Source organism: Eulemur rufifrons, chromosome 8 (genome assembly GCF_041146395.1).
Source record: "Eulemur rufifrons isolate Redbay chromosome 8, OSU_ERuf_1, whole genome shotgun sequence".
Classification (NCBI taxonomy): Eukaryota; Metazoa; Chordata; class Mammalia; order Primates; family Lemuridae; genus Eulemur; species Eulemur rufifrons.
Window position 1 is genome coordinate 73,885,501 of NC_090990.1, and position 16,471 is coordinate 73,901,971.

General features: G+C 36.3%; 1 protein-coding gene across 3 annotated transcripts in view; it reads left to right on the forward strand.

Moving 5' to 3' along the window:
• FNBP1L (formin binding protein 1 like) overlaps positions 1 to 12,410 on the forward strand; it is a 102,251-nt gene extending 89,841 nt beyond the window's left edge. For 2 of the 3 annotated variants that reach the window (XM_069478227.1, XM_069478229.1), the window contains 6 exons: positions 805 to 914; positions 4,119 to 4,251; positions 4,629 to 4,723; positions 6,984 to 7,132; positions 8,691 to 8,849; positions 10,134 to 12,410. In XM_069478227.1, coding sequence (XP_069334328.1) covers positions 805 to 914; positions 4,119 to 4,251; positions 4,629 to 4,723; positions 6,984 to 7,132; positions 8,691 to 8,849; positions 10,134 to 10,141 — 654 coding nt within the window. In that variant the 3' untranslated portion in view covers positions 10,142 to 12,410. Of the gene's footprint in view, positions 1 to 804; positions 915 to 4,118; positions 4,252 to 4,628; positions 4,724 to 6,983; positions 7,133 to 8,690; positions 9,125 to 10,133 lie in introns of those variants that run through there. The other variant, XM_069478228.1, reaches the window with a different exon arrangement.
• The last annotated feature ends 4,061 nt before the right edge of the window (positions 12,411 to 16,471 follow it).

Genomic DNA, 16,471 nt, shown 5'->3' on the forward strand with positions numbered 1-16,471 from the left:
AAGCATTAAAAATTTTTCAAACATCAAGCATCTGTTTTAAAGAAAGATTACATCTTTCTTTCAGGAATAACAGAGGTATGTTATTTGGTTTTACAAAAGAAATTGAAATTATACTTGTGATTTACAAAACAGGTAAAATTTCAATTGAAAATATACTTATTGGAATATTCTGTCTTTTGTTTTTTAATGATCAGGTATGTTTTGATTCTGAGGAATGGTTTAATAAATGTAATCATTCAAAGACTATATATATAGAACACATTTAAAGTGTATTTCATTAATTAGATTATATAAGGTAAGTTGCCTATTTAACTCAATTATGTTCATATTTTTAGTTTGAGCGTTTGTAACATTCTGAATATCATGGCAATGGGTTTGATTTGGGCATGTGGTAGTATGTTATACATAAAATAATAACCTGTATAGACAAGAAATGTTATGTGTTTCCATTTTGTTGTTGTTGCTGTAAGAAGGTTTATATGTATTCATTTTTACTCTGCCAAGAATTGAGAATAATGTAGTACTGATCATTACCAATTATCTATATCTGGTGATATTTTTACCTGTTCTGTTTCGTGGTTTTATACAATGACTGAAATTTGAGCTCTTTCAAAACAGTTGTTTTGATTAATATATACACATAAACACACAGACACATCTATATAGATTTTTTTTTAAGGAGTTGCTTGAGGCAGATTTGAAATTAAACTTTGGTATATATATATTCTTATTTTATGGCAGGTACATTTTAAAAATAAAATTTCCTGGAAAGGTCTTTTATAATGATTTACATTCTCTTTTCAGGGCCCAGCACTAGAAGATTTCAGTCATCTGCCACCAGAACAGAGACGTAAAAAACTACAGCAGCGCATTGATGAACTTAACAGAGAACTACAAAAGGAATCAGACCAAAAGTATTTTTCTTTTAAGTCTTCTGTATCATTATTACTTCTTTCAGCATTTAGTTTGTGTGGTACATTTAAATGTGATGTATAGAAAGTTTAGGCCGGGCGCGGTGGCTCACGCCTGTAATCCTAGCACTCTGGGAGGCCGAGGTGGGCGGATCGTTTGAGCTCAGGAGTTCGAGACCAGCCTGAGCAAGAGCGAGACCCCACCTCTACTAAAAATAGAAAGAAATTATATGGACAGCTAAAAAAATATACATAGAAAAAATTAGCCGGGCATGGTGGCGCATGCCTGTAGTCCCAGCTACTCGGGAGGCTGAGACAGGAGGATCGCTTGAGCTCAGGAGTTTGAGGTTGCTGTGAGCTAGGCTGACGCCACGGCACTCACTCTAGCCTGGGCAACAGAGTGAGACTCTGTCTCAAAAAAAAAAAAAAAGAAAGTTTAAAAATCATGTATCCTAATTGAAATATCTTTTGAGAGAAAAATACACTCTTAAACTGAAAAATTTTATGGTTGCTATGTCATAAATAAAAACGAAATATTAGAATTTCGTTGACTATAGATTTTTAGAATATGTTTATGCCTGCCATAAATTTAAAAAATTGCTCAATGATTCATTATCAAGTGTAGTTTCTGACTGGTTGTGGTGGCTCATGCCTGTAATCCTAGCATTTGGGGAGGCTGAGGTGGGAGGATTGCTCGAGACCAAGAGTTTGAGACCAGCCTGGGCAACACAGGGGGACCCTGACTACTAAAAATTAAGATTAAAAAAAGAGTAGTTTCACCGACGTTAACCACCTCCAGGCACATTTTCATTTTGCATTTATATATAAATTGAGTTCAATGGAAACCTAAGGCTGTAATTATTTTGTTTGCAGTAAAACATGTTGGCAAAAAATGCTTTATTACTTACAGCTTCATATTTGTTTGTGCTTAGCTTTAATTTTTTTTTTAATTTTTATGAAGTTTCGTTTAGATCAATTTTTATAAAATAGACACGGAAGAGTTATTTATGATGAATAAAGAGTTATTATAATGGATTGGTGACTTTATACTGAAGATAAAAATTGGGGCTTAAAATTGTAGCATGTGAGATTGAGTTTTGATGTTACGAATTGTGTATGAGGTGCGATGTGGTGTTTAATCATAAATGAAATATTGCAGCACAGTTGATTCTTACTACTAACAGTAGCTATGTTCTGTAAATTGACTGTGAACACTGAATTGTTGAATGTTGAAACATAGCTCATAGGGGAAATACAGAGTTAGGCTCCAAGTAGCTACTGGTCACAATGTTTTCATCAACTGATTAATATATAATCTTGTTTTATGTATGTTTTTGTGTAAATACACCTTATTTAATATATATTGCTGATTTGTTAACTTTGAACTCTTCCAACAGCACTGTAACTCATGTTTGAACAAAGCTTATCTAAAACATGTTTTCTCCATAAGTAACATTACAGCCTTCTTGTGCTTAGGAACACTAGAAAGCACTTCAGCACTGTGCTTAGGGGCACCAACATTATCAACAAAACGCACAAAAATGCGAAAAACATGGCACTGAATAAATAGATTACAAAAAGGACACATTGTTCAGAATATGAGAGCACAAACATGAAGCCCAGGGTATCACCTTGTTTGACCTCAGCTGGGAACTCGAATGTGTGTCTGGTGACTCAAATTTTTCTCTGTCCCTGTCCAAAACAAGAATAAAGGCACAGAAACGTGCATGTTCTTGCCATGGCCTGGTGTTAGCTCTAATCTAGGGAGACTTGATTAAAAATTATGTGGAGTATAACAAAAGTTGAGGATGAAAAGGTATAGAATTATGAAAAGTCTTGAATGCTTTCCAGTCCTTGATTAAATGCTTTTCTGTGGAGTTCTGTAGATATTAGAATTGCCAAAAGTTGTTGAGAGAGAAGGGGTGACATTATCAACTCTATATTCTTAAGAAAGGTAATTGAAAGCTATATGAAGATTAGATGGTATAGGAAGGAGATTGAACGCAGGGAGACTAGTTAGGGGACTTTTTAACAATCTAGGTGAGAGATGCTGAGGGCCTAAATAAAGGCACAGCCATGAGACTAGAAAGGAGGAATAGATAATAGTCATTTCAAAGCCAGAGTAGGTTGGACTTTTCACCTGATTAGATGCCTGAGAAGAGAAACATGAAGGAGGTTTAAAAGAAAAAGACTTGTAGCTCAGGAGAGTAGCTATTGAATTAATTGAAACAGTAAGAAAAAGTAAATTTTGGGCAAAGGTAATGGTTTTGTTTGTGTTGATTTTTGAAATATGTGAAAAATTCATATTGGAAGTATCCAGTTGGGTTTAGAAATATGAATCTAGAACTTGGGAGAGAAAGAGGGCTAGAGATACACATTTGAGAATCATCTGAAGATAGGTGATATTATTAGTAAAACAGGAGGAGATTATCCTCAAAAAGGGGAGTGTAGGATTAGATGAGAAGAAACGTTTCTTGTCATTTTATGTAACATGCATGTAAAGGTTAAACTAAGGAGGAGAAAGGAGCAAGTGAGGGAGATTGTGAGAAAGCAGAGGTAAGGAGGAAAAAGAAAATGTAATCTCCATGAGGTCAAGAAGGAAAAGAGTATTAAAGAGTGTTGGTCAATAGTGTCAGATGTTAGAGTCAAGAGGAGCTGATTGAGGCAAACCTGTAATATGATTAGAGAAGAGGAGATAGACTAAAAGAAATTGGCAAATGACTGAATTTAGAGGAAAAGGGCAAGTTAAAGCTGCCATTCCTATTTCTAGCACAGATGAGTGGGAGGACGATGATGCTGTGTGAGCTTTGATAAGGAACACTGGTGGAATAGTGTGGCTGGGTGGGAATATAATGAGTTCGATTTGGGACAATGATAAGTTTAAGAATATTGAGGAATATTCTTCCAGCCCTTGATTAAACATACATATATATATATAAATAAATCTCCTTGTTTAGAAAGCAAGGAATAAGAAATGAAATCTGTTACTTTTTGGTATTCTAAGTGTTTTCAAAGATTATCTCAATAAATTACTAACTCTGTACATGTTATAAGCTTTATGCAAATTGTCTTTAATCAGGTTAATGTTAGACTAAATTTAAAGAGATACGACTCTGTGTAAGATTAAGCAAGTCCCCAAAGTCAAAACTCTTTTATCTGGAAGCATATGAAGTGAATAGTTAATTCGGTGGTTTTCTTCTCTTTCAGAGATGCACTCAACAAAATGAAAGATGTGTATGAGAAAAATCCACAAATGGGAGATCCAGGGAGTTTGCAGCCTAAATTAGCAGAGACCATGAATAACATTGACCGCCTACGAATGGAAATCCACAAGAATGAGGTAGATTTGTTATTCAGCAGTTGTCTGAGATAAATTATTTTTATAAACTTCATATTGATAGAGTGGTTTTTACTATAATTATCTTCAAATATCTATATTTTAGGGTTTATGATCTAAAAGTAAACTATCATTTGGTATATGATTTTTAAATTAATGCCTCACTGAAGTTTTTTTATTTAAACCTTTATATAAAATTAAACATTTAAGTTTTTTAAGTCAGCTGTAAAGTTGATCATTGACCAAGTTGGAATAAAAGTTTCCCATCTCTAAGGATTACATAATTATAAAAACTCGAAGCACATTTTAAATGTAGAATATCTTATGAGCTTTTAAACATATTTATTGAGCTCACTTGTTTGCTTATTTTTTTCCCTAAGGCTTGGCTCTCTGAAGTTGAAGGCAAAACAGGCGGGAGAGGAGACAGAAGACATAGCAGTGACATAAATCATCTTGTAACACAGGGACGAGAAAGGTCATTTTTTTGCATTTTTTTTTTGTATTCCTTCTTTTCCCTCAAACTTTTCTCACCCTTTTGTCCTAAACTTTATACAATTCTTTTTTTTCCTCCCAAATTTAATAACTTCAGTCTTTTGAACTCTGTTCCTTTAGCAATGTTTGCAGGTGAAGTAGGAATTTTCATTTTGCTATGCAATTCTAGTTTGTTGTGCATCCAGAAACAGAGCTAGGAACATAGAAAATTCTTGGAGCTGCAGTCTGGGGAAGGTTCCTTTAGGGTTTAGATGGAGTTGGGGTAGCTTATGCCTAAGAAAAATTTTGTTGTCAAATTGCTCAAAGTTTTGTGAAGGAAAAAAAGATGGTTAGTTTGGACCAGAGCTTCCAAAAGGCATTTTGCTGAGTTTCCATACCACTTGTGACATTTTTCCCTTGGTGTAATGTATCTCCCCCCACCTTGCCCCAATAATAAAAGTCCACAAATTAGGATTCACCTTAGAGAAGAATTTGAGAGGTCTAGTATCAAATCTTGGTTTTCTACTTAAATACAGTATATTACTCAAAGTAAAAAGTTTGTGCAAGTTCTATTTTAATGTTCCCTGAGTCTCAGTTTGCTGAAATATAAAATGGAGGTTAAAATACCCGTCCTTCGGGGCTGTTAGTAAAAAAGGAAATAATGCACATAAAGCACCAAGCAGTAAAATATTTGGTAAATAGTACGTGTGCTTCACAAATGTTAGTTTCTCCCTCTTCTCTCCTCTTTGTCTCCCTTATTACTTTTTTTTTTCTTTTTTTTTTTTGAGACAGAGTCTCACTCTGTTGCCCAGGCTAGAATGCCGTGGCGTCAGCCTAGCTCACAGCAACTTCAAACTCCTGGGCTCAAGCAATCTTCCTGCCTCAGCCTCCCAAGTAGCTGGGACTACAGGCATGTGCCACCATGCCCGGCTAATTTCTCTCTATATATTTTTAGCTGTCCATATAATTTCTTTCTATTTTTAGTAGAGACATGGTCTCACTCTTGCTCAGGCTGGTCTTGAACTCCTGAAAAATGATCCACCCGCCTCGGCCTCCCAGAGTGTTAGGATTACAGGCGTGAGCCACCATTCCCGGCCCCTTATTGCTTCTTGAAAGAGTACATATCTTCAATATATCAAGAGATATCCACAAATAACTGTTTTTTGTTATTAGGTAAAACCCAGATTAAAAGGATCTAATTTCTCTGGCATGTGTTATTTAAGAACATGGCTTCCAGACTTACTGAAAGTGCTATTAAATCTAATCTTACAAATTTTTCCATTATTAAAATCGTAGTCATTTGATTCTTCAGCAAAATTATTAACATTTTTTCTCTTTGATTTAAAAAATTTTTAAGAAAAATGAAATGCCTTTTTTTGATTTTCTAAGTTACTAACTTTCTTGTTACCATGATTAAATTGAAAATTAACTTTATTTCTTATTTTAGTTAGGAGTCTTTTGGTTTTCAGTGACAGAATGAATACTTTACCCATACTGGCTTAAACTAAAAATGGACTTCATTGGCTTACTTTAGTGAGAGCTTGATCTAGGAGCTCAGATGATATCCTCAGGACTCAGTTTCTTTCCACCTCACAGCTCTGCCTTCTACTGTGTTGGCTTCATTTTAAGGCTCTATATGGTGATCTTCCAAAGCTCTAGGCGAGTATTCTTTCAGGTTCAAGTCCAGTGGAAAGGGGAGTGAGCTTCTCTTCCAACAGTCCCAAGCAAAATTCTCTTTGCATCTCTCATATCTGATTGGGTTATAGGACCACTTGTGAACTATTCACTCCAGCCATACAAATGCTGTGCTCTGATGGCCCCTCCAGATCCAGAATAGAAACAACTCTACCTGAAGCCTGTGAACTGAACATGGGTCTGGGTGGGTCCCCTAAGGAATTTTAGTGTTCTCTTAACAAAACAGGGAGTGATGAATATGTGGTGATGAAAGACAATTGTTTACTACATTTTTCCATTTTATCTCTAGACCCAATGATAGGGAAATGTCTTTACTGAATACTGCTATGTGCATAGAACATTGTAATCTTTTAATTTTTTAATTTTTTTGTTTCAGGAAATTCAGCAAAGAAGCATTTTATATTAGAAGTAATTTGTATACTCAACATTTAAGAAAATAGGGCTTAATTTGGAACCAGGTCTTTGATATTTAGTTTTCCAAATTGATCCTGAAGAGATCAACCCTATAGGTAATATATAAATTTCTCATGTTTATGATACTTGATCAGAGATAATTTTATATTTTATAGTCCTGAGGGAAGTTACACTGATGATGCAAACCAAGAAGTCCGTGGGCCACCCCAACAGCATGGTCACCACAATGAGTTTGATGATGAATTTGAGGATGATGACCCCTTGCCTGCTATTGGACACTGCAAAGCCATCTACCCTTTTGATGGTATGATTTTCTTAATATGTATTTGATAAAATTGGTTCATTAAAGTCTAAACACGTTGTCATTCACTTTAGTGTTCTTAGCTTAATAATACATTGTTAGAAAATTATAACAGTACATTAGCGTGCATACTTTTGTTTTAACTGACTTACAAATATAGAGATTTTTCTTCCATATGTGAAATTAAAATTACCCATGTTATTGGCATCCTAATACAGATTATTATTTAATTATCAACTTTGGTCAATACAGAATTTCCCCCAGAGTTCTTACTAATGCTTACATGTACTCAACAAAGTTGAAGCAGCTTGAGCATATAGCCCAACCCAGGAAATGCATGGCTGGTAGATGTCACTTTGTGTTCTTCCTTGCAGCTTACTAACATTGAGAGATAGGGAAAAGGCATAGCTGAATGCCATCATCATATCCTGATTCTGTAGACCACCTTTTTAGATGAGAATGGGAGAGAATGTGGTAGCTTCTGACTATGCCAGGTTTTCCCCTATGAAAGTTGGAGAACAAACTTTGTGAGGGGAGTATGGCACTGAGGCCCTCTCCTGCAGATTTTTAGTTAAACCCTTCTTCTCTTGGACTCTAAACAATCTCTTTCCTCAGCTAAAGAAGAGCAGAGTAAACTGCTCGTAAAAAATTATTGTAAAATGGTATATGATATAAGGTCTTTCTCCCCCGTTTGTATTGGTTTTAAAATTGAGTAAAGTCTAATTAATCCTCATTGTGAGAAAACATTAAATTTAAGATCTTGCAGCTGAGTGCAGTGGTTCACTCCTGTAGACTCAGCTATTCGGGAAACTGAGGTGGGAGGATTGCTTGAGCTCAGATTCTAGACCAGTCTGAACATAGTGAGACCTTATCTCTAAAAAAAAGTAAAAAATTGAGATCTTGCTGTAATGTAATCTAGAAAGTAGGGAAGAAATTTAGCATATGTTAAATGAAACTGAATTGGGAAAATTGTTACTGCTAAGCAGGTTGGGAGTGTGGTTTGGGGATGGGGAGAAAGGGAGTCCTGAGGCTGGTGAGGGATTGAAGGAAGGTTATGTTTTGCAGCCATTATGCATCTACCATCTCCAGAGTCAAACCTATATTTTTCTCTGCTCTCTCTTCAACTGTATTCTTTCCATCCTTCTTCCCAGCCTCTCACTGTCTTTTTACTATTTTCCTGATCCATACCTCATGAAATCTTTAGATAGCTACACTACTCAAATTTGGGAAAGGAGTTAGAATAGTGAAATGGAGTTAGAATACACTGTAAAATCACAGAATGTCACTGTGGCTCAGTTACTTCATCTGGGGGATGATATTAATCCAGTTTTACATGCTTATTGTGCAGCTCAAATGAGAGATGAATATGAAAGTGTTGGGTAAACTACAAAGCATACTAGAGATGTTGTTGCTAATGAGAGTCAGTGGGTTCATGGTTCCAGGTATGCTGAAATCTAGTAGGGTTATATGCTATTACTGTTTTGTGTGTTGTATTTATAAATTTCATTAAAAATTATTGCTGTGCTTAATTTATGTTTGTGCTATGAAAACTCTTACCTAGGACATAATGAAGGTACTCTGGCAATGAAAGAAGGTGAAGTTCTATACATTATTGAGGAGGACAAAGGTGATGGATGGACAAGAGCTCGGAGACAGAATGGTGAAGAAGGCTACGTTCCCACATCGTACATAGATGTAACTCTAGAGAAAAACAGTAAAGGTGCAGTAACTTATATATAAACTAACCAGGCAGCTTTGTGCCATGTATGACACAGGAATGATAACATAAATGAAAACACATTCAACTGGTTGGAAAAAATAAGAAAACTTAAAGGGCATCTAAGATTTATTGTTCACTATGTGAGCTGTGTAGGCTTAATCTAAGAGATGTAACTATTACCACAAGAACTGTTTTTGTGGCACTTTATTGTTTAATGTTGTTGTGAAGCTTAATTGATGCCTTTTGCTTTATGTCCTGCTTAAGTCCTTGTGAAGGATTTGTGTTTTTCTGCCTTGCAAGTAATATAATTTGATTTCTTGGGCAGGAATACATAAATAGTATGCTTCTTTGCCTCCTTTCCTTCAGAAAACAGTGACTGTAGTGAATTCAAATAAGTAAAACTGCTCTGAATGCTGTGGAAAGCTGACTCCCCAAAGAGTGCTTTGTTCTAGGAATTTAAATTCATAGCTACAGTTTCTAGGAAGAAAGTAATAGTTGGATAATTGGGTGAAATAATAATATCATTTTCATTTTCTTCCCTATTTTAACTTTGATTTCCTAAAGGAAGAAAATAAGCACCTAACATATAATCTATTTAAGTAGTAGGCTAATCAAGAGATTAGCAAAATAAATCACCTGGTCTAGGTTTTAGGTGAATAAAAGTTTTCTTTTGAGATGTGGAAATATTTTGAGATTTACTGGTAATTTTCAATAATGTACAAGCTTCCTTCCAAATTAATTTATGTTTGTATTTTTCATCTTGAAAATGTCTTTTGGGAAATACCACTTTAATGATTATTTAGCATTTAGCAGTTATACATAGGAAAATAACTGGTTATTATATGGGAAAATATACATTTGAAGATAGAGGAAATCTTGAATGGAAGGGAAATTTTACATTTTTAAAAGAGAAACAACTTTTTTGACTAGCTTGGAGGAAGATATCTATACCACCATTTTAGAGCATTTCATTATTTTAGTTGGATCACCAGTTACTAGGATAGATCATTTTTTCCAGTTAATTTCAACAAGCATTTGTTGGACACACTGTACAATCAAGGATTGTGCAGTCCTCGTTGTGTGATCACACCCTGAGTTACTTGTGTGGGGAAGTAAAGTGAGGAAGCAGTAAAATTTTGCTCATATTTCAAAATTTTCTAGAGTTTTCAGTAACTATAAAAGATTTTAGAGACATTTTAGATAGACACTGTAAACTGAACACCCCTTTTGGTCTTACCAAAGGTCTTCAGTAATTGTTCTTTTCTTTTTCCTCCTGGACTGCAGGTTCCTGAAGAGGGTTTCTGAGGAAATGGGCAAGATGTTGAAGGAGGTTACATGCAGCTGCTTTTGGGGGGAGGGTATTAGAGTTGTCAGGCTCAAAAGAGAGAGTGAGAAAAGCAAGTTGCATGAATGCATGCAGACATGATTATTTTTTACTAACTTCATTAGCATTTTCATACATTGTTTTAAAAAAATCATTGTAATGCCAATTCTTAAATTCCTAGTTCACAATTATTCACACAAGAAAACAGCCAACAATGGCTGACTTTTTTCCCATTTATTTTACTGATGTCCAATCAGTAAAGAATGCAGAGCTATCATAAAATTTGTCATACATTTGACTGTCCCAATAGGACTGTCTCTATCCCAGCTCTATTTTAATTGTTTTTTAGACCCATTGTCTGTTAGTTCCTTGCCATTTGTCAATGTCTGCCTGTGCCACCTCCGTGCTTGCTTAACATCCTGTTGCATGTCTAGAGTGATCGGGCTAGATTTTTCAGGCATGTCTTTATAATCCCTTGTTCTTGTCAAAGCCTTGGTTGTGTTTTACATTTGTAGTGTAAATCTCTTCGTCAAACATCTCCAGCACTAATGTTGCCATCCTAGTATTTGTGTATGCTGCTATAACTTCCCCACTGCAAACATTCCAGTTTTCGCATTATGAAGAAGTAGTCTGTAAACCTGAAGTATTTATGATGAGAAAAAGAAAACATCTCTGCTCTAGCCTACAGCCCAATTGAAAGAACTCTTTGAAATGTGATACATCTTCAGCACCTCAGTCTGGGAAGAATCTATAGTCAGCACTGAAATCTTGGCATAATAAACACAGAAGATACTCACCACCTCAAGACAAAGGACTATTGTCAAAAGTCAGCTGCTTCCATTCAAATGCTGCCTTAAACTAGAGTGCCTAAATCTGTTGATTGCCAACACTACCACTACAGGATCCCACAAAGGGCTTTATGTGTCAGCTCAGTGCGACCTCCTTTAACTCTGCTGCACTGCTGCAGCTGCCGACGTAGCCTCGGTAGGTAGGTGGCTGTTAGAGCTCCACCATGTACGATGGTGCATCTTCAAATTCATGCATCAAACTGAAGACACGTCCCAGTCCATTTTACTTTACTCAGTGTTTTTATGAAAAGTTTTGTAGACCTCTCCCCATTATCTTTTTATTTGGGGTTATGACGATCTCATTTGATTATTACAATGATAGTCTGTTTCAAGTGATGCTTTTGTTTGAATCCGATAAAATTTAGTGTAACTTTGTAATGATCGATGTGCACTTTTACTTGTAAAATGGAAATTTCTGTATGTTTATACTTGTAAATATAATTGTTGTCAGTGCCCCATTGCTCATGTTGTCCTGCTTCGCATTTGTGATTCTGTTTAATGACTTGTAATCTTAACTAATTTCTTAGTGATGTTGTAATAGGGAGATGGGTGGGGGTGGGGGGCTATTTGTACCACCGAAGCTTCATTAATTTGGTTCTTTACTGTTTTGAGGGGAGAAAGAGAACGTGAAATGGTTTGTGTACTATTGGATTTTAAGCAATATTTTAGAAGCTGTGTGACTGCTTTAATAATTTTTCCCAGTGTTATTTGAATCATACTACCAGTTATACTAAAGCTGAATGACAATTGTGCAAAAGTTAATGCCTTCATAAGATCAAGTACACCACTGTTACACAGCTGAAATATAGCATATTACCTTTGATGCTAGTAAACTATAAAGTTTAGATATTGAATCTCATTACAGGGTTATTTATATAATGTGACATTATTCAGTACTGACAGACTACATGAAGTAGTTTTAAACTCTAGTGCTATTTTTATTTTAAAGGTTAGCAATGAGGAAATGTGATCTGGTTGTGTTTGTCTTCTGTACAAAGCCTGAAGTGCTTATGTTTTTTTGGCTAACAGTCACAGAGGGCAGAGTTTAAGGCTTTCTTGTAAGGACTAACTGTTCTTTTCAAGCTACTGTTTGTTTTTCTAAAAGCAGGATTTGCTTCCGTAGGAGGCAAGTTCCTTCACGTGGAATAGTGCAACCTGTATATGGGTTATTAAACTAGGAAAGACATTTGTACTTGCACAGTTTAAATCATTCTTAAATCATCCTTAAATTTTGAACATGTGAATTGTCCAAAAGAAATGTTTAATTTTTCAGTAATTTTTACTCTTTGTGCACATGTTGATTTCCTAATGGTAAATGCTTTGTTTAAGATAGTGTTCTCTGTTGAGAATATTTTCATGGAATAAAACAATCTTTTCATGGCCAGTTAAGGTGTATAGTGTGTTATCTCTTACTGCTATGTGACCCAAAGATATGTAATGATTTTTTTCTTGAATGTGCTAAATTTCAGATAATACAAAGTAGATGACAAGTTCCATAAATGAGGTAACCTTTTTTGCAAAGCAGCTTTTGGAAATTTTATTCTAGTTTGGTTTCTCTCAAGCTTTGCTAAAGGAAAAAAATGTTAACAATTTCTTTAGAGTGAATTTAAATTGCATGTAATAATTTGGATTTATCTTTGTCTACAGTAGCTGTGTTTCATTGACTTTCCTTTTACACCATCTTATTCTCTGCATCCGTAAGAACCGTCCCTGTACCACACATCCTGATCTAGCCACCAGACTGTGGCCGGCATTTCCTGTGCTTCTGTTTGATTCCTGATTGGTTAGAGCATCCGCGTCTTCCTGGCATTTCAAAACATGGAAAGAGAACATTTGCCATATTTAGTGACACATTCTCTGCTACTTTAGAAAATCTAATTTCAGAAGATTCACCCTTTTAAAAAGGCAAATGTGAAACTATGCAAATTTTTAGAAATTCATAAAGGGAATAAAACTCAGGGTAGATGCTGAAAAATAAGATGCTCTTATTCTTACACTGTTGAGATGAAAATTTAGAGATCAATGCTAAGCTTGGAAGTGGGGACGTACAAAACAATGAAAATTGCAGTAAAATAGTGTCAACTGTTACAACTTCAGATGAACAGAGGTTTGCGGGGAAATAAAGCTCAAAACAATGGAAAGGGCTACTATCTGAACTAAAATCAGGGAAGCCACATCCTACTTGCTAGGGCAAGATAACATCCTTATAACAGTATTAACAAAAGGAAAAGGATCTCCAAGCTTATTGGAAAGCATTTTCTTTTGAAGAAGGTACAAGTTGAGTATTTCTTATCTGAAATGCTTGAGAACAGAAGTGTTTGGGATTTCTGATTTTTTTGGATTTTGGAATATTTGCATTATGTCCTTACCAGTTCGGTGTCCCTAATATGAAAGTCCAATATCTGAAATGCTCCAGTGAGCATTTCCTTTGAGCATTGTGTTGGTGCTCAAAAGTTTCAGATTTTCAGATTTCGGATGCTCAACCTGTATTTGTTTAGGTGAAAAAATGCTTCAGAAACTCTGAACCTATTTCAATGAACTCGTATACCTATGATCAGATATATTCCTTAGCATAGCCACTGTCAATAACTGGGGAAGCTATAGAAAATATAAGAGGTGCCAAAAGAATGGGGAATGGGCAAACACTGTAATTTTGAAGAGTAAATTCTGGGATGTTTGACAGTAGCCCTTAAAATACTAGATGTTGGTAGCATTTGGGGGACAATGTGATGGGCAGCTGGACCACTTAGGTTCCTAAGAAGAAGTCATATCAAAATAGCTGCATTCCTTTGATACAAATGGGGAATTCTAAGATATAATTAATGTCTTACTTTCTGCACAATATCAGTTTGACAAGATTTCTCATTTTTGTAAGATGGTGACAGCATTGTTGTAGAATAGGGGCTTGTGACAAGCTGATTTGGTAAACCTGGAATCTCCTCCCTGAAGAGTGTCTTGTGGAGAATATGTGTATGTTTGTTATCAACCATAATAAAATAAACATATCACCCAATAAACAAATAGAAAATTACCATCTCCTCCTCCAAAGGTAACTATTATGTTGAATCTTGGGTTTATGGTTTTGTTTATAGTTTTAGCACATGAGTATTTTTCCCTAAACCTGATTACCTTCCTTGGTTTTGAGCTCTGTAAGGATGGTGTCTGTAAAGATGCTTTGTATGAGTGGGGCTGATATTCAGCTGTTGCATTCTGATGTGTAACCGTAGTGAATGCTAAATACTGAAATGTTTCCATACTGGTTGGTAAGTAGTAACTAGGAAAAGTAGTTTTTTTTTTTTAAAACAAACAAACAAACAAAAAAAACCCTAGTTAATCATACAAGTTTCAGTACATGTTGTTTCTCTCAGAAACCACACATGACACTCTGATACCAATGCATTTCTGGTGTGAGGTCTGGGGACGAAGCTTAAAGAAAGGCTTACTGTAGATTTACTATTATTTCAGGTGTTGGTGAATCCTCTGGTTTCATAAATTGGTGGGAGAGGGCCCTGGCAATCAAGCTGAGGAAGACATACTCTGTCTCCCCCCAAAAAATGCCTCACCCTGCTCAAGGGTCGGGGGCAAAGCTGGATCTGGGCTCTGGAAGCCGCTAGGGAGACTGGAAGGGGGCATGGGCCGTGGGCCTTTCAATGGTTTTCAATTTTTTTTTTTTTTTTTAAGAGACAGGGTCTTGCTCTGTCACCCACGCTGGAGTGCAGTGGTTTGATCATAGCTCCCTGCAGCCTCAAATTCTTGGGCTCAAGTGATCCTCTTGCCTCAGCCTCCTGAGTAGCTGCAAGTACAGGCATGCGCCACCATGCCCAGGTAAGTTATTTTTAGTTTTTGTAGAGACAGGGTCTCACTATGTTGCCCAGGCTGATCTTGAACTCCTGGCCTCAAGCAATCCTCCCACCTTGGTGCAGGGATTAAAGGTATGAGCCACTGCACCTGGCCCCAAGTTTTGGTTTTTCGGCATAACTTACTCTGTGGTGTAGAGTGGTCTGCCTTGTGTATTTGAAGAGGTGTGAGGAAAGGGACTTTACCCAGAAGAGAATGTTCTCCTGCAAGTGATAGCACAACTCGTGCTATGTTCTCCCCCTTCCCTTGGGTGGTCTCCAGACAGGAGTATCACATTAGTCTGCCCTCTTCACCTCCACAAGTTCACCTTTCTCCTCACTTACCTGGGCAGACCAAGCCACTTTGACTCAGGGCAAGCAGAAGCCCTGGCAGACTTGTCTAGTGTTTCTATTCTCTCTTCTTTCCCCTTTTGCCTTGTCCTGCGTCATAACTGGCATCCAGCCCAGTCAGTGGTGGTTTCCTCATTGGCCAGTGTGGGGGACACAGTGTGGGTGTGGACTGAGACGGACAAAAACCATCAGCTCGCTCCCAGTTCTGGCAAACCAAGATCAGCAGTCCTCACCCATCTCACTCCCTCTTTCTCCCTTTCTCCACTCTTTTCTGTGGCTGGGAGCACCTGCCACTGGTCTTGGCATGTAGCCAGCACCCAGATGGTGCAGTGTTGTCTGATGAGGCTAAGAGGTGAGATGGGATCAGCTGCATGTCCACTCTCTTCAGGTGCCAGACAGCACATCAGTAAGCTAATAACTATGTATTGAAAGGGGGAAGTCACTGGAAGAGTTTGCAGTTCCCTGTGTTGAATATAGGGGCGTCATTTACCTGGTGACAGGCCATACCTAACAAAAGTTATGCCAACCTATTTGTTTAAACAAATGATTTGAAAATTATTAGTAATTGATGAATGATTTATGCTTTTATCACTTGATAAGTTTTTATCTCATAGTTTAAAGAATAAAAGGAATTTTACCCATTCATTTGTACATTGATTTACATATTTATGTATTTATATATTTAGTAACATCCCATTTATCAAACATTTTGAATATTCCATTGTGTTTTGATTGCTTTTTCATTCAACGTTGTTTCTAAGCTTTATCCATGTCTATGCATAGTTCATTTTACTGTATCTAATAGTCCATTAAGTATATAATGTATCCATCCACTTGATGGATTATTTCCTGAGTTTTGCTGGTAAAAACAATGCTGCTTATGCACATCCATGTGCATGTTTACTGATACGAGTGTTTCTCTAAAGTCTATACCCAGCAGTGGAGTTGGTAGGTTATGAGTTATATTACTTTTCAATTTTAAAAGATAATGCCACATTTTCCTTCCAAAATTATTGTAATATTTTTACACACCTACAAGCATTGTATAATGGTTACTCATATTCCATATCCTAGCCGACACTTAGGAGTCAGATTTCAATCTTTGTCAGTTCAAAGGATATATAATAAAAGAGCATTTCATTGTAGTCTTAATTTGTGTTGCCCTGATTATTATGTTGAGCCTCTTTTCATGTTTATGGTATGTTTTTCCTTCTTGTGGAAAGCCTGTTTTTGTCTTTGTCCATTTTCTTTTTTGGTTAGTTG